At 37.4% G+C, this 18,609-nt stretch overlaps 1 protein-coding gene across 2 annotated transcripts in view; it reads left to right on the top strand.

Moving 5' to 3' along the window:
• LOC127952901 (protein kinase C beta type) overlaps positions 1-18,609 on the top strand; it is a 117,448-nt gene that overhangs the window by 23,946 nt on the left and 74,893 nt on the right. For both annotated transcript variants that reach the window (XM_052551795.1, XM_052551794.1), the window contains exon 3: positions 5,077-5,159. In XM_052551795.1, the coding sequence (XP_052407755.1) occupies positions 5,077-5,159 (83 nt within the window). The remainder of the gene's footprint in view (positions 1-5,076; positions 5,160-18,609) is intronic.

Below are 18,609 nucleotides of genomic sequence, written 5' to 3'. Positions count from 1 at the left end.
TGAAACACAGCAAAACCAACGTAACTTTTGCACCAAAATAAATAAATAAATAAATAAATAAAACAACCTTGGCATCCATATTCAGGCCTGATTTAAGTTTGAAAATGTTTCCCATTGTTTAATTTTCACTCTTTACATCACCAAATAATACTATTCTGCTCTACTAGTGTGTCTACAGAAGCAGCAGCCAGTGAGAATGAGGATTTTCTTTAGTGAAACACTGTGGGTGACTCACACAATACATAATTAAAACAGTTTTTATAGAAAACTATTATTAGTATTCATGTGAGTTTACACCATTCAGATGATTCTTTATCTATTTATTTCCTAATGTGTAAAACTTTCTAAACTGAACTGAAGATCCTTCCTTTGTTTATGACAGATATAGCAATGTGTGATTTGTGAAGAAATCATGCGTTTGAAGAAAACTTATATAGTGTATAATATTGTGTGTGTGTGTGCATGTGTGTGTGTGTGTGTCTGTGTGTGTGTGCGTGTGTGTGTGTTCTTAAAGGGTTAGTTCAGCCAAAAATGAAAATTAAGCTATAAATTACTCACCCTGAATCATCCTAGGTCTATATGACTTTCTTCTTTCAGAAGAATTCAGTTGGAGTTATTTAAAAAATTGTAAAAGCCTGCAACTTAGTGAGTGTTGCACTCCATCGGTTCATGAGGAGTTTAATACAAAGCTCACCCATTAAAAAAAGGGTCTTGCATGGCTCCAGGGGTTGAACAAAGGCCTTCTGTAGTGGATCAATGCATTTTTGTAAGAAAAATATCCATATTCAAAATGTAATAATCACTTTAATCTAGCTTGCGCTCACAGTTGTAAGTGAAGCAGTTCCGGGGGAATGATGTATGAGGTCAGTTTTGTGCATGTACCGCTCAGAAGTGACGCATGCAAAAACACAGCGGAGAAATCAAAACAAAACAAAGGTCACTAATTAGAAGTACAAAACGAGGATTTGTAAAGAAGAATGTCATAGGATTTCGATGTAATCCAAGAGTTTTCCTTTTCTTAAGTAAGGAAACTTTGCTTCCGTTGCTCCTGTTAACAAACGTTGGTTTTCACGAGACTCTCTGGCGAATTAGCAATGATGGAGTGCTACGTTGCATCGAACAGCTTGAAAGATCAAAGACAATTTTTAAAATAAATCCAAATGAATTAGTCTGAAATAAGAAAGACATATACACCTAGGATGACTTCAAGGTGAGTAACGCCAGGTTCACACCGCACGCTGAGGCTGCACGGCACAGCGTTGCAGGAGCAGAGCAGAAGCAGCAGTGTCGCGATCGTTTTGGCGATTAATTCTATTTTTGCTGCGCTGCTGACACTCAGTTTAAGTAAAAGTACACCTTTGATGGACAAAATAAATATGATTTCACACAAGAAGTGCTCTAAATGCACAAAATTAGCACATCTAGGGTGTTTTAACAAGAATTGGAGTATGTTAAAAAAGAAAATGAATATAAAAAAAATATGTATAGAAGATAAAGTGACTATGATCATGGCCAAAACACATATAGCCTACTGACACGAAAAATAATTTTCCCTCAAATTTGCATTACTGATATCTACTGTGTTTTTAGAAAATGTCATTAAAAAATTTTGATATTTAAATTCACATTTTTTTCAATTTTTTTATTATTATTATTTTTAAAACATCTGTCAAAGTACTTACAGTTCTATCCAAAAATAAACTTTTTGGCCGAAATACAAAAACAACTTTAAATAATTTATACTGCTAGTTTAGCCTTAGAGATTTATTTATTATTAGTAGTAGTAGTAGTAGTCGTATCCTTATAACTAGGCCTATATATTGGCCTATACTGTATATATATTTTATGTTAAAGTATGTCAAAATACTTACAGTTCTAGGTTCACCACAACCTCAAAACCCTGTCACTTTCCTCTAATATCTTGGAATGTTCAGCAGAAAACATGTGTTGGCTACACAAAACAAATGTGTGAAATTGTAGAATTATTGTTCTTTTCAAGAAATAACTTAATTGATTCAATTGGAACCATATATTTACAATTTCTAAATTACCCATAGCAAGCACACAAATAACAAAAGCAGGTGATACATACATATATAATAAACAAGTCTCCTTAATAACAAATATAGCGCGATGGCCTTCCTTCTATTAACAACACGTACTGCACGGAAAACAAAGACAGCAAAACAAAGATGCAACAAAAGTTACAATTAAATTATTAATTCAAAAAATCTTATTGCTAAGTCTTTTTATTTAAATGTATTTGAAATGGAAATAAAGCAATGCGAACTTACCCATTTATAGAGTACTCTGTCCAATATCCGCCATTCAGTTGCGCGCTGCCTCCGCTGCCGATGTGAAAGCAAAATAGCGCGCTGCTTCCGCTCTGCTGCAGCTTGCGGTGTGTACCCTGCCTAATTTATTGCTTAATTTTCATTTTTGGCTGAACTTACCCTTTAAGCTTTGAAAGTTCTCGTTCATTGTAACTGCATAGCTAAGACTGACCAAGAAAAGCTATTTTGTGGCAAGAAAGAAAGTAAAAGAGTAGTAGATCACATTTTTATTAATATAGTTTGTGTATAATGCATAGCCACTGCAGGATGTAGAAATGTCAGTGGTGTTGACCGTTCTCAAGTGCTGATCATAGTCTGCACATCACAGGTTTATTCTGAGCTCTAAAAAGAGAGGCAAAAAGGGAGTTGTTTGCCAAAAGGCGAGATGAAAATCTATCATGTGTTTTTGTCAGCTTTTGGCTCAGATACACAGGATTCAGAGCTCTGTTTTGATGTGATTCCATGCACTTTCTATAAAGAGGAGGTTTAAAGATCAAATTCAGAAGTCTATTTACTATTAAAGTGTTTGGGGCTGAAGATGTTCTCAGAATGGCAGCTCTGGATCTTTCTATGATAAACGGCAGTTGTTCATAGAAATTGTTAATATTCTCTTCAAACACTTATTTACCACATTTATTTATTTTTCTCAGTTTTGTTCTGTCTTTGTTTTTAAAAGAAAAATAAATCTGAGATGTGATTTCTTCTTGTTTCATATATTTTGTTTTCTTTCTCTTTTAATTCAGTAAGAAATTTGGACTAGAGAAAAGGTTTTTAATGGACAGTAAAATTGCATAGTAACACATTATTGTTTTTGGAGTGATCTGGTCCTTCCACAGATCTGCAGACGAGTAATCAAAGGACTGACTGTTCTGTTGCCCAGTTCCCAATCCAAAAAGATGTTGGAGCTCAAAAGAACTGGACTAGTGTTGTTACTAGGTGCTGCTTGAATGTTTAGCTCAGGTTGTATGTGGCCTATTTTTATTAGATTTTTAAAATAAACTGGTTTAGGATCACTAAGATGAAAAGAGCAAACTTCACTGAATCATATGCTTCAGTTCTCTTCCAAATCTGTTTTTCTTTCTCTCTCACTTTTCTCACTGGAGTATTTGGAGTGTGTGGGTGACAGTGGCTGTTCAGCCTGTCTGAGGTTTGGCTGTTGTGTTTTGGCCGGAGCTGCTAGACTAAAAGTGCAGATTCTGAAAGAGATAACAGTGAACGTGAAAGACTTCTTATGTCATTTCCCATGAGAAAATGCCTTTAACCTGCTCCAGTCTCATGGGATCAGAAATATCCACACTATAGATCAAATACAGACGGTGGCCTTCAGTGAATAGGAGCGTTAACCTGCAGCAGGAAGAGCAATGCTCCTATGATGACCTGCAGAGGTGCCAGGGGCGTTAGGGATGTGCATAGAGGGGTATTGTATGTATAGTCCAGCACAGCACAGCATTTGCATAGTAGGCTAGTATCAACTCCTATAGCTCTGATGAGGGTGGGCTGCTGTCACAGGCTGTTGTATACTGGCTGCTTACAGTGTAGTATACAGTACTGTATATTGCCTGCTAATATTGAGTAACACTCCATATACTGTACTGTAGGCAGTGATAAGCATTCACACAGCACAGTAGTGATACTACATTGTTGTCATATACATTTAATATTATATTGTATTTTAAAAAAGACTAACTAAATGAAATGTGTATGAACTATATTAAATGTTTAATTCAGTGATTTTAAAAAAATCATATATATCATTTGTGTGACACACACACACAAACACACACACACACACACATTTGTTTTTGTGAAAAATGGGGACATCCCATAGGCGTAATGGTTTTTATACTGTACAAACTGTATATTCTATCACCCTACACCAACCCTACACCTAAACCTAACCCTCACAACAAAGTAAAGGTGTTGTTTAAAGCAGTTGTTTCATTTTTTATTTATTTTTTATGTGTGCTCATGGACCATTTTGAAATCTTTAATGAATGAAAATGAGAGATATTTCCAAAACTGTAATATATGAGCTGGACAAAGGTGCAACACTCAGTCTTCAAAGTTCAAGCTTTATTACTAAAACAACATGATGACAACAAGATTTTGCACCTCCTCTTCTGTTGATAGAGGACCTCTTTTTACATTTGTTACAAAACTGTAGTATAACCAGTGAATTATTGTAGTTTATGGAGAAAGAATGAAGGGAACTCCAAAATTGAAAGAAATGATTTAATACAATGGTTTTGTTGGCAAATTTAATGTGTGAATTAATTGCCATGTATTTTACTTCAGATAAAAATTGCTGCAGTCAGTGCGCTGCGATAAAAATAGAAAATGTGGTGATGTGTGGTACATGTGCGCTACACAGAGCACCATTTAAATGCCCATAACACACACATATCTTTTGTTTCAACTGTGGAGCGCTCACAAATTGGGAATCAATTCAAAAGCCAAGAATTATGTAATAATAACAGAAATAAACAGGCACTCATGGTGTTCAAGTACCACTTTTTGTTTAACGGTTGTAGTCAGGCTTCATGCAGTGTTGTATTGCGATGCAGTGTGTGTGTGTGTGGGGGGGGGTGGGGGTGGGGGTCAGGTTGGGTCAGGTTGGGTCATAGGGCATGACATGAAATCAAACAGGATCTTTGTCACAGCAGATTAATGTCTGTCAGTGCCATGAGCTCTGATTCTCACCGTTTATCTCATCTGTCTGTCTCTCCCTCCTTCCTTCTTTCAGTCTGCTGCTTTGTGGTGCACAAGCGTTGCCATGAATTCGTCACCTTCTCCTGCCCCGGAGCAGATAAGGGTCCTGCATCAGACGTGAGTACAAATATCTCTTCCATTTCCTTCCTTCCTCCACTCTTCTGCTTTCTGTCTCCCCTTCTCTTTGTCTCTCCTCTTCAATCTGTGTCTGTCTCTCTCTCAGTCCCATGTGAGAGAACAGAGAAAAAAGGTGGGCAGAAGTTGTCGTCCTCTGGCAAATCTAATCAGATGTACTGTCACAGAGGAAGTGTGTGCGACAGCTGCGCTGACGATAACCCTCTCCGTTTCAGATTTCCTCCTGGAATCTTCTTCTCCTTTCATTTTGTCTCGGGCCTCTGAGTTATACAACCATTTAAATCAACAAATTACCCGGTCTATAGTGACAGCTACAGGAAGCTCGTCCACACGGGGGACCAGAACGCTTTTCTGTTATTGTGGATGAGAGTGAACGTAGAATGCCAGTTCAATCACATCATTACAATCACTACACACAGGAACAGGGAGAATGAATGGTGCTGTGCAGTTACGGGAAATGGCTTTGCTCTTTGAATCCATGCAATTATGAAAAATACATTTCTGCTTCACTCCCAGCCACTTTTGATTCTAAACTAGCATTTTCCACCAGGAGTTACAGAAAAAAAAATCTGAATTGTGAACAAAAATCTCACGGTGGAATTATTTGACTGCAATCATCCGGAAATCAATTTTACATTTATTGTCACCACAGGCATAAAAAAAAAAAAAAAAAAACCTTCACTGAAAGAGACCAATATGATGATTAACAAGAATATGAAATTTGATTCAAAGTTTTAAAAAAATTCTCATCGCTTTTAATGCAGAACTTCTTGAAGAGTTAAAACTTAATTTTATAAATATATATGTGGAAGCTTAAATACAATCCATACTTATTACATCATGATGTCCCTGTTCTTCTCCATTTATGCATACATCATTATGCATCTTTTCTCCTGTGGCCTCATGGGATAGTAATAATAATAATAATAATAATGCATTTTATTTCATGGCGCCTTTCAGAACACCCAAGGTCACCTTACAAGCAATATACAGGTCACTGCATAAGACAAAACAAACAAGAAACAAACAGCATATACATATAAAGTGGATTTAAGTCTTAATAAAAAAAAATTATAAAAAAGCCTGTATAAAAAGATATGTCTTAAGACGCTTTGTAAAAGTCAACAAGCAATCGCTATTGCGAACATCGAGGGGAAGGGAGTTCCATAGGCGGGGGGCAACATGACTAAAAGATCTGGCACCCATAGTAGTAAGTCGAATCCGAGGTACCACAAGAGAAATTGAAGATGAAGATCTAAGTGCACGTGAAGGAGTATAAACCTGGAGAAGTTGAGTAAGGTATTGTGGTGCAAGATTATGAAGTGCCTTATAAGTGAGTAGCAAGATTTTGAATTCAACTCTATATTTTACTGGAAGCCAGTGCAATTGCTGGAGAACCGGAGAAATGTGATCAGTATAAGGTGTTCTAGAGAGAATACGAGCTGCAGAATTCTGAACCAATTGAAGTTTATGTAGCAATTTGGAGGGAATACCTGTGAGAAGAGCATTGCAGTAGTCTATACGTGAGGTGACTAGTGCGTGAATGAGAACTGCAGTATTATTATTTGAAAGAAATGGACGTAGACGATTAATATTGCGCAAATGGAAGTATGCAATCCGTGTGATATTATTAATCTGAGCTTTAAAAGATAATGTGCTATCCATGATGACACCCAAACTTTTAACCTGAGAGGAAGGACAGATTGCAGTATTATCAATGTGTAAAGAGAAACAATTAGATTTAGACACAACAGATCTAGTGCCAACAAGCAGAGCCTCCGTTTTATTGCCATTTAATTTCAAGAAGTTCGCTGAAAGCCAGTCTTTAATTTCAGCTAAACAGCTTGACAAAGATGGCGGAGGAAAAGAACCGGTAGGTTTGGCAGACAGGTAAAGTTGGGTGTCATCCGCATAACAGTGAAAATTAATACCATATTTCCTTAAAATATTACCAAGAGGGAGCATATATATAATGAAGAGAAGTAATATACTTATATACAATAACTATGTAATAACTAGGTACTAACCCTGAACCTACCCCTAAACCTAACCCTACCCCATCTAGTTACCTTGTATTACCAGAACTTTCTTAGATAAATACACTGTAAGTAAACTATAAGTACATGTTAGTACACGTACTGTAAAATAAAGTGCAACCAAAATCTTTTTACAACCTAACAAACAATACAATCTATTTGAATATGTGGTCCCACTTTGTATTAGATGGCCTTAACAACTATGTACTTACATTTAGATTAATCATTTGATACAATGCACTTATTAATCGCTTCTCCACTGTTGGGCCAGTGCGAGTCAGTGCTTCACCAATAGCTTCAAACCTTTAGCACTGCTATGTTTCCATCATCGGGCCAGAAGCTCCACTGCCCTTCACCAAAAACCACCCTTTACACGCCTCTCTGGAACAACATCACACAACCCCATCATTTCACCAACAAAGAAAAAGTTATCAGAAAACGAATGAGAAATAAATCACTGGAACTAGCGAGGTCACAAAACGAACACGATAAAAGCTGCCGTTTGTTTGCATGTTTTGTTGTTTCCTTAAATATTTAAATCCAACAGCTTTGATGTTTTACCAGTTTTATATAAATTAGTGATACATTGATCATAATGAAATAATGGACACACACATTCAGTCACGTCTTTTTCTGTTTATTTGTAGTCATAGTATACATCGAATTTAGAAAAAATTATAATTTCTATTATTTTCCCTCTGACCTGAGTAGCAGAGGGAGCTCCGAACAAAAGCTATGATTATGATGTATTTTATGACATAAGTGGAGCAAAATATGAACAACAATGTGTTTTTCTTCAGATATGTATGTTATAAATGGATATAAAATCATCTTATAATGCTTACAAGAATAGGCTACATCCTAAAATATAATTAGAAGTACAATTAGCGTCAAGCTACACTTGAAAATGTATGTAATTATTAATGTATTTGCTTACCCACTTTACACCATTATCGAGTGCTTGTAATAACTTCCAACTGATTTGATGAATAAGCAGACACATGCACTCTTTGGGCCCTATTTTAACGATCTGAAACGCAAGTGTCAAAGCGCGAAGCGCAAGTAAGTTTGTGGGCGGGTCTCGGCGCTGTTGCTATTTTCCCGGCGGGATAAATGGCTCTTGCGCCCGGCGCAAATCTAAAATGGGTTGGTCTGAAGTAGCTTCATTATTCATAGGTGTGGTTTGGGCGTAACGTGAAATAAACCAATCAGAGCGTCATCCAACATTCCCTTTAAAAGCAGGTGCGCAAGTTCCATTATGGATTGCTATTATTATGGCGTATTTACCAGGCGCACGCCAGGAGCGGTTCACAGCCGAGGAGACTGGTGTTCTTGTAAGAGCAGTGAAAGACAGAGAAGTTGTGTTGTATGGGTATGGAAGAAACCCACCCAAAATAGCGTCGGTTAAACAGGCGTGGGAGGAATTAGCCACAATTGTTTAATCGATTTCTTTTTCCTGGTTCTTGACGGAAAAAAACAATTTGTCAGATGTCCTTAAATACATATATGACCTCAAACAGGTCTGATCCTTAATTACTACAATTAGCCTGAATAATTTGTAAGCTAGATTTATGCCTATTTTTTCACATCTTCGTGGCACACCACAATGATTTCCGTCATCTCATGTGTTAATTTTTTTTTTTAAGTGTAACAATTTATGATTTCCAAAAATAACTGTTGCATCTGTGTAGATTACATGAGCAAAGTGTATGCGCGTTGTGCACGCTATACATTATGGTCAAGCATGCGCCCTTAAAATAGCATAATGAACAACGCGCAACGCGCCACTGACTTTAGACTAGTTTTTTTCTGGTCAGTGGCGCAATTGTTTAATGGTACAGCAAAATAGCACCAGGGATTGTTTGCGCCGGAACACGCCTCCTTTTTTGCGCTGAACCGCCCAGGGAGCGCAAGTTCATTCACTAGTTTAGCGACGTGCTTCTGTGGAGGGAAAAGCGCGCTTTGCGCAGGTGCAAAATAGGAATGACACAAGCGTCGGTGTACAAAGTCAATTGCGCTGGGTGCAAGATAGGGCCCTTTGTATGTTTAATTACACTACACTGCTAATATTTGTCATAAACATCCTTTATAGCTATAAAAATACCATGAGCTGCATACAAAACACATACAGAAAACATATCGTCATAATCATGTCTATTTGCTTTCATATTTCATGTGTAGAAAAAGAGTGAACGCGCTCATAACCCTTTAGCGCTCATGGAAGAAAACAGACAGTGCTCTACAGATCACATAATTCAGTGGACAATTAATAGAAATGTTATTCTGTATATGTGAGGATAAAACTCAGCATCCACTCTTTTCTCTTATCCGGGATACTCTTCTGTGTTTGTTTGCACTGGTTTTTGAAACGGCGCCACCCCTCTTTCCTTCATGTGCGGTCACATGATCCTAGCTCAAATCTTATCAGAATGGCCCGTGTTTCTGCTTTGCAAAACTGAAAAGATCAGTCGGGCTGGTTTGAATAAAGCTCTGCTCAAGCCCGAGTTGTCCACCTTTGCACAAGGGTTTTGGCAGGCCAAAATTCCCTGGCCCTTGGCCTCTCGGAATCCCCAACGAGGCACAATCAAGCCCCAGAAGTGGCAGTGGAAACGCCCTGGCCCTGGTATACAATAGCATGCTCGCTTTTGGCCTGGCAGTGGAAATGCGGCTATTGTGTACATACATGTTTTTACATTGTACTTATATATTTAAAAAAAATACCCACATTTAATTATATCTTTAATTAATGTCCCATTTAATGGGTCAACAGTGTAATTGATTATAATTACACTTTTTGACACATCCCTCACACCTTAACACACCCTTAAACCTACCCATACTACAAAACCTTTCCCTAACCTTACCCTTATCCCCCCTCAATAGCAGCAGAAGTGTTTTTAATACAATATGATCACAATAAGTACTTGTTTTCTGATGTAAATGCATAGTAGTTAACTAATATAAAGTGGAGCCAGTTTTTATAAAAATGTCAAAACCTATACTGTCACTTTCAATCTATTTAATGCTCCTTTATTGAGTTAATTCCTAACAATATGTTGCCCTTGAGTGTTACTGTATTGGTTTCATAAAATCCTCTTAGGTTTGGCTTCATATTTTTTCTTTGGACCCTAGAACCCCCTTGCTGCACCAAGTGGACCTTAGACCCTAGTTTGAGAACCCCTGATAATATTGTCAGTAAACAAATAGGTAGAAAGTTGATAGTGTTAATTATATGCTATTTTCAACATAATCTAACTGTCATACACATTACTTGTTTCCTCAATCATTGGCAAACAAGACCATTTACCCCAGTAAAACAATATACTGGGGTATACTTTATTTTCACTTCATTTGAGCTGGACCGCTCTGCCTTCAGATAAGATGCTGTATTCACGAGTGCCCTGTGAACTCTTTAACAGTGATAGTCCCAGCTCTGTGTGTCTGACAGCCCTCTCAGTGGCCTTCCCTCAGTCAGACGTACCTTCAGCTCTCAGAGGAGCGCCCTAGAAGTCCCATGTCAGCTCCCCTGCTTAGAATACCGTAATTTGTACACAGTGCGCCCAGCCGGGCCAGGCGATATGACACGGCTGGCAGACGCTCCCAAAGGGATTTAGAGTGATCTAAAATCGTGAATGTTGGTGGGATGACGTTAGCACATTTCCACGCCTCAGTCCACATTAGTGATCTGGCACTGTCCCACCACTTCTCTAAGAAGCCTCGCCATTCATCCCATTCATGCAGATGAAACGCGCCCTTTCATCCTCCTCCAGAGCCACGGTGATGAGGTTCACGCTTAATTCTGTTTTCACGTTTGTTCTCCACCGGTCTAGAAGTGCCGCCAAAACCGCGTGCGCTCTGGACATCGGCGTGCCAGTAAACTAGGCGCGATTTTCTATTTGATGAAGCCTTGGCCTTGTGACATTGTCATCAGTTTTTTCTTGTGTAGATCTGCTAGCTAGTCTCAGAAGAGCCACTAAAGGGGATTGTAGGTATAAATATAGTCAATGTCAAAGACAGCCAAGCAAGGCGGACTCAAAGATGTTTTCAAAGGGGCTCGTTTTAGGCTTCAATTATAGAAGTGGGCTAATTAGACATTCACCAAGGGATTTCTGTACCGGTAGTCTCATTAAACTCTCATTCACGTTATAAGAACTCTGTATCGCACTGAAACTCAACTCTGATTGCAGTTGTGCAATAAAAACCAGACCAAAACAGACTTTAGGTGGGTTCATAGACGTGTGAGAATACGCTTGCTGCTTCTTGCAAGTCTTATTCCATAGTACGTGTTTTGTATTAAAGGGAGTCTGTCAAATGTGACAAGACTGTTGGCTTTGATCAGTAAGGGTATTAGAAAGCAGAAATGTCTTTCACACCTCCGATCAAGGGTGTTTAACGCCCACTGGTTTCTTAGGAAACCTAAAATATCTAGTATCTGCCTCTTTATTTAATTTTTTTTTTTTATCTCAGCCCTCACTCTCACGTTGATTCATTTAACTTTTTTAAGAAATCATTAAAATCGATGATATATCAGCATTGCTGTGGTCAGTTTCTGTTTGCGCATAAGGCTTTGTCAGATAGTGAGAAAGAGTTTCCCAATTTATCCGCTCAGTCCTGGTGATCGTCACCTCTTAATAATGATACAGACAGAGACACACAGCTTCACTGGAATAATTGGCTACAATAAACACTGCTGTTGTTTGCCACAAGAGCAATGCTTGTTAACTGTATTGCTACCTGTCTGGCATGACAGGTAAAAATAGTAAAAATACTAATTCTGAAGCATTTATAAACCTTTTGAATTACAGGGACACAAAAGTGTCCTCATAAATCACATTCACGTTGTAATACCCATGTCATCATACCCATATCATCATACAAAATTGTATCCTCATAAACCACATAAACATGTGCATACACACTCACAAACACCATGCCTCACCATACCTATATGTGTATGTATGTATGTGTGTGTATATTAAAACATTCAACTTATATGGATAAATTACTACCTGTACTGTAACTTGTTAGGAAATATTGTGAGCCGATTAAACGTTTTTGAGTAACACAAAAAGCCCCCCTTAGGCTCGCTTTTTATCTTCTGCCATTCACAAAGCTTAACCCTTTCTAGAAATTTCCACGCCATCTCCCACTCCCAACTGTCATTATTGAAATCCCGCTGGGATAGTCATGGATGTGCCCACATGCTCTGCCAGAAGTGGGTGATATCTATAAATACCTCTCTCACGCTGGTTGCATGCTCCCATGGGGCACTGATTTAATAAGGCCAGGCAGGCATTTGCATAAACACGTTTCCTGCGCCAGTAACACTTTTCTCTGATTGGACAGTTTACCTTTCATGCTTGTAGGCATGAAGGCATAAAGAGCTAAGAAGTGTATTCATATTTAAGCTGTTTGTTATGGATGTGCTGTTCTCTCTGTGAAGAAGCTATTGTGTAGTTATTTAAAGAGCAGTTTCAAGGAGAAACCAATCGTCACTCTGTTGCAGAGCAGTGCGGCTGTTTGCTTGTCACAAAGCATTAAAAAGGAAACATGGCTGGACTAATCAGAACTGAAGATGTCTCTCTCTCTCTGTGTGTGTGTGTGTGAAAAAATCCCTTTGACCCTCAGACCATATTATACCAATGAATCTTTTGCTTTACAGCCACTTTCAGTAGCAAGAAACACATTTACCATGGGGAAAAGTATGTGAACCCTTTGGGTATACTTGGTCAGTATATGCCATAAATTAAAAATGTTACATTTTTGTGACAGTTTCAAGGAGAATTGAAATAAAATTATATATTTTATTGTACAATTTATGTTTTCATATCAATTTAATTATTATAATTATTTTTTAATTAAAACATTTGGTAACTGTAGTATAGGAACTAGATCTGACTATTAACTAGTTGCTTATTAGGATACCTTTTATTAACATACTGCCCATTTATTAGTAATTATAAAGCATCCCTAATCCTACACAATACCCAAACTTAACCCTAACTACCTAATTATTAAGCAGAACAATTTTTATGCAAATGTCATTGTTAATAGTTTGTTAATAGCCAGAATTGGATACATTTCATGTAATATTTAATGATTATTTATTATTATTATAATTATTATTTTGCATTATTATATATTACTGTTGCATGGTCAACTAAAGCCTTTAACTGTTGGCCATGACCGTTTTCTTGTAGCAAACCACAGAAACTGTGTTTTGCATAACTCTATCACAGTGGTACTGACACTGTGATGAATGCTACCCACAAGCAGCCTCTCGGACATGATCATAATCTACAGCTGCTACTAAAGAAAAACATGCCTCATAAATAGTGCATAGTTTGAGAAAAGGGGAAATGGAAGCGTGAAACTGTGTGTTTTTGCGTCTTTACACAGAAATGCTCAGCTTCTCAAGTGTATTATTATTTCTTCCTCCAGCCAGACGCGACAACCGCCGCAAACTCTTGCTGTGACAGGTACCAGCCTGTTGCTGGGCGATGGGCTTTGGCCATCACCATGGGAACTCTCTGAAGGCCACCGGGTGGGAGGGCTCTATAGCGATGCATTTCTATTGCGTCTCCTCTCTCTCTCCCCTGCCTTTCCATTTGAACTCCTTTGTACAGAACTGCCTGCACCTTCTTATTCAGTACTGATTATTGGATGACTCAGTGCGCTGCGTGCTGTGTGATAGAAGCATGGAAGTGGGAGGATTGTGCATGCGCTCTATCTGAAAAGAATCTTTGTTGCTTTGTCATAGAAAAAAACAGCAGCGTTTTCCTCTATGACAGAGATAATGGCATTTGTACGCAGTTTACGGTAACGTAGGTGAGATAATTATCATGTATTAAGGTCTGTTCGCATCAGTGTTGCTCAGTGCATTAGACGCTATGGAGCGAAGGCTTTAAGGACTGTGATGCACCATTCAAAGTTCAAACTGTTTAACTTGGACCTTTTCAAGTGCAGCAAAAATTATTTTTTCGCATTATATATAAGGTTCATTTGATTTTGTCTCTTTTTTTCAGATTACTAGAAAAATGAATAAAACGTAATGGGTTAGTTCAGGCAAAATTGAAAATTCTGTCATTAATTACTCACCTTCATGTCGTTACAAACCTGTAAGACCCTTTTTCATCTTCAGAACACAAATTAAGATATTTTTGATGAAATCCAAGAGCTTTCTGACCCTCCATAGACAGCAACACAACTGACATGTTTAAGGTTCAGAAAGGTTGTAAGGACATTGTTCAAATAGTCCATGAAACTTCAGTGGTACAACCTTAATTTATGAAGCTGCGAGAATACTTTACATGACAAAAATAATGACTTCATTCAACAATTTCTTCATTAGAGTACTATGTCACAATGCATGCTCCTGCATCAGCAGCATCACACACATGTGTGTTTTAAATGGCAGCTAAGTATGGCACAGAAGAGAAGCATTGTTGAATAAAGTGTTATTATTGTTTTTGTTTTTTTGCACTCAAATGCTGAATTTCTTGACATTGGTAGTTCCCTTGCTGTTTATGGAGGGTCAGAATGTTCTTGGATTTCATCAAAAATATCTTGTGTTCCACAGATTTGGAACGCATGAGGGTAAGTAATTAAGGACAGAATTAAAATTTTTTGGGTGACCTATCCCTTTAAGGGAAAACACGGAAATATTAAGGAATTTTAAATATGAGATTTTTACCCTTTTGAAAACTATCCTGTTTGTGTTAGTTGCTCTCTCAGCTTAGTCAGACTGGTCTTTTAAATGTAAAAAAAACGTTTTGAGCACTTTTCAGTTAGTCAGGCTGGAAGATAAGCTGGTTGCCAAACTAAAAACCAGTTTGATCAATCTGGGAGACTAGATTAAATCAGCAGGACATGCCTGGTGAAGTCATGAAAATCCTACATTTCATTCATTTCGGTGTAGTACATATAAAAATTAATTAAATATAGAGCAATTTAAATGCTTAGAAAGAAAGACAAATTAACTGCATGTTAAGGGACTGACATGTTAGTGGTGGAGTTTCTAAAGGGTTATGTGCAGAAGATCGCTTTGCTGTGTAGCACTTGCTGTTTCCTGTCAACTGCTTTGTGGTTTTAATTTTTCTTGGTTTCCCAAACACCTGCAGTGGTCTGAGGGAGCAGTGAACATCTTGCCTGACAAGTTCAGCCAATGCAAACACACCACTCCCCCCTCGGAAGGAGCTTCAGGATGTAACCACATATTCAGCATGTAATAAAGTTGTGTGGCCTTGGTCTTGCGTATTTTATGTAATATGACAAGACAGTAGAAAATTTGAAAGATTTCAGAAAGACGCATGTTTGTTGGAGTCATAGAAAAAAAAAACAGACACAAGAAAATCTGGTACAGTTCATAGTTTTGTTGTTTCAGTTGTCTGCAGCACGCAATATAATATGGTAATATATAATAAAACAGTTTGACATATTCTGGTAAAAATGATCAAAAGGTCACTATCATCTTCTGTGATGTCCACATAGGAACATTAGTATTTTGTGATCAGTGGGTCTTGATCAGATTTAGTCTGGTTGGCTTTGCTCTTTGCCTTTGACGTTTATGAATAGACAGAGTTCCTGTGCTTTTCATTTTAATGAGGGTTCAGTGATGAACAAAGCTCCTTAAATGATCACATCTGCTTTGAAGAGGGGGACGTGATCAGTGAAACATCACACCTGCACACTGTGTGTGTGGCTCAGGTTTTACCTACATTTTGGGATCAAATGTGCCCATACAGACCTGAAATCGGACACAAATCGGACAGTTGTATGCTTGAGGTTAAATCTATACACAATTAGGAAGAGGGTGTTTCTAGCACAAAGATGGTGCTATGATTTTATTTGCGTCTGTCACTTGCTGTCTCCTTTCCTGATCTGTTTGGACAGGCAGTGCACCAATATGTTGGGCTTAATTTCATCTACCTGCTTTCATCTTTTGTTATTGTTTGTATGCTGCCTACTGTGTCCCATTTGTATAAGATGACAGGGAATTATAATACAAATGAATAATACTTTGTCTCTTCTCTTTATTATGAGTGAATCTGTGTTTTGTCGGATGGGCCAGCGCTTCAGGGGTGACATTGTCATCAGACTATTCAGATGAGTCTACAAAAGCCCCTTCACACCTGCACCTACTCTGCATTTCACAGCCCTCTTCTGATCTGCCTTCTTTTGTTTGAATGGACCTTCACAGACGTGAGCACATCATATTGTTCTCTGTGCTGCTTTAGGCTACGTCCACACAAAGCCAGAGCTTTCCCTATCCAATCTTTTTTTTTCCTTTTTTTTCTCGGCTCAAGAAATATCTGCGTCCACACGAAACCGACACAAAACGATGTAGTGTACAAGCCAGACCAGCATGCGGTGCTGTAATTCATTTTTAGATGCACTAAAAATGGAGAAGAAGACTTGGACTATGCGCGTAAACCTTGCTCACGGTATACAAATGAACATTGAACAATACATTTATTAATCAGTGTTAATGTTAGTTAATAATAATAATAAAAAAAAACGTGAACAGTCGTTCAGTGTTTGTTCATGTTTTGGTTGCTGTTACGTGACATAGCGATGTCTAACTGGGGTGAGATGTGGGCTGATGATGTCATGGTTTCAGAAAATATACACAGATTTTATGCATACACAGCTTAACGCATCTCTGTGTGGACGGGGCCTAAGATGGTGCTGTAAATAGTTTGTGGTGCCATTAGATGCACCAATATGTTTTATTGGACTGTTTTTGATTGCTAGAAAATTTATTTATGCAAGAAGGAGCAATTGAACATGAAATAGGGCTTTTTTTTTTTAAATGCATAGTTCACTAAAAAAAAATTCTATATATAGCATTATTTATTCATCACGCTTTTCCAAACCTTTATGACTTTCTTCTCTGGAACACAAAAGAGAATTTAGAAAAATGCCTTAGTGTTCAATACAATAGAAGTGTGATCTAATGAGGTTTTGAACTCACATTACTGACATTCATTCTATAGACAAAAACATTTGAGACAGTCCTATAAAGGTCATTTAACTAGTAATTTAGTCAACGCACTTAAAATATGATTTAAAAAATGTGTGGTTTCGCTCAACCCCGTTCTATTATTCCTACCAGAATTCATGATATTGGATTTTGCCGATATCCAATATGCCGATATATTTCAACTCATTTTGACATTTAGCCAATAAAATATAGTTTATTTTGTTTCAAAACAACACCAAGTCTCCCCTGTGCAGAAATTTTAGTTTATATTTAACAAAAAATGACTTGTTTGAATTAAATAAACAATAATGAAGTTCTATTATAATGAGAATTCCATTGAACGCTTTGAAAATAACTAAATCACTGCATTTTTTTCCAAACAGATGCAGTGGTATCCTTAAAATTTTAATTGTAGATTTAACATTTGTAAATGTTCTAAAGCAAAAAAAGTTGTAGAAGTTGTGAAAATCTTTTAGACCTTGCTGATGTTATTTGTGCATTTTACTTTCATTTTATTACAAGTAGGACAACGTACTTCAATGCTTTTGTGTTCTCTTTCGAAACTTTGTAAACTCTGTTGCAAAGTATTGCATTGCAGAGCAAAAGTTTTGTGAATGAACTCATGGGCTTTGTACTTTTCACTAAATTAAGCACGATCATCACTTGTAACTTTGCCGGCAAACACAAGAAAAAAAGGGACAACTTGGTCCATAAATCACGGAGGCTCAGGCTTTAAAACTTGATTATACTTCATACTTGATGTATGGATAGAAGCGTAATTCCAATAGCGTCCTCAATGCGGTTTAATATGGCTGGGATGGTTAATATAATTTTAGTTAAGTACTTAGCTGCTTTCCATTGAGCTTTGAAAGTGCACTGGCTCTAGTGGTTTTCATATTGCTGTCCAAATTGCCCACTCACTCGGGTAGGTTTTGTGGTTTGCTCAGTGCTGTTTATATTTTTTCTAATGGGTCGCTATAGGTTTGGTTGTTTGTAGAGTGACTTCCAAATTGATACTTTCACAACTGTTCTCATGAAAAAAAAAAAAAAAAGGAAAAGGATACAATGGTTGATGCATAGAAACGACCTGTGTGGCATGATTCAGTTGAGTAGTTGTGGATTTGTCACTCTTTTGAAGTTTATAGCTTCCTCTGCCAGAAACTAGACAATTTTTTATAATATGCTATAATATGATATAAAAGTAATATGCACACTGCTGTTTAAGAAAAAAAAAAAAATATATATATATATATATAAAATTTATGCATTTAGCAGACGCTTAACAGTTACTTACAGTGCATTCAGGCTATAAATTTTTACCTATCAAAATAGTAGTATATTACAAAAATATTAGTCAGGATGGTTTGACACTGAAGACTGGAATAAAATAGAAATACAAAATAGAAAACTGCTG

Source organism: Carassius gibelio, chromosome B3 (assembly GCF_023724105.1).
Source record: "Carassius gibelio isolate Cgi1373 ecotype wild population from Czech Republic chromosome B3, carGib1.2-hapl.c, whole genome shotgun sequence".
Taxonomy (NCBI): domain Eukaryota; kingdom Metazoa; phylum Chordata; class Actinopteri; order Cypriniformes; family Cyprinidae; genus Carassius; species Carassius gibelio.
This window is presented reverse-complemented; position numbering and strand designations above follow the sequence as displayed.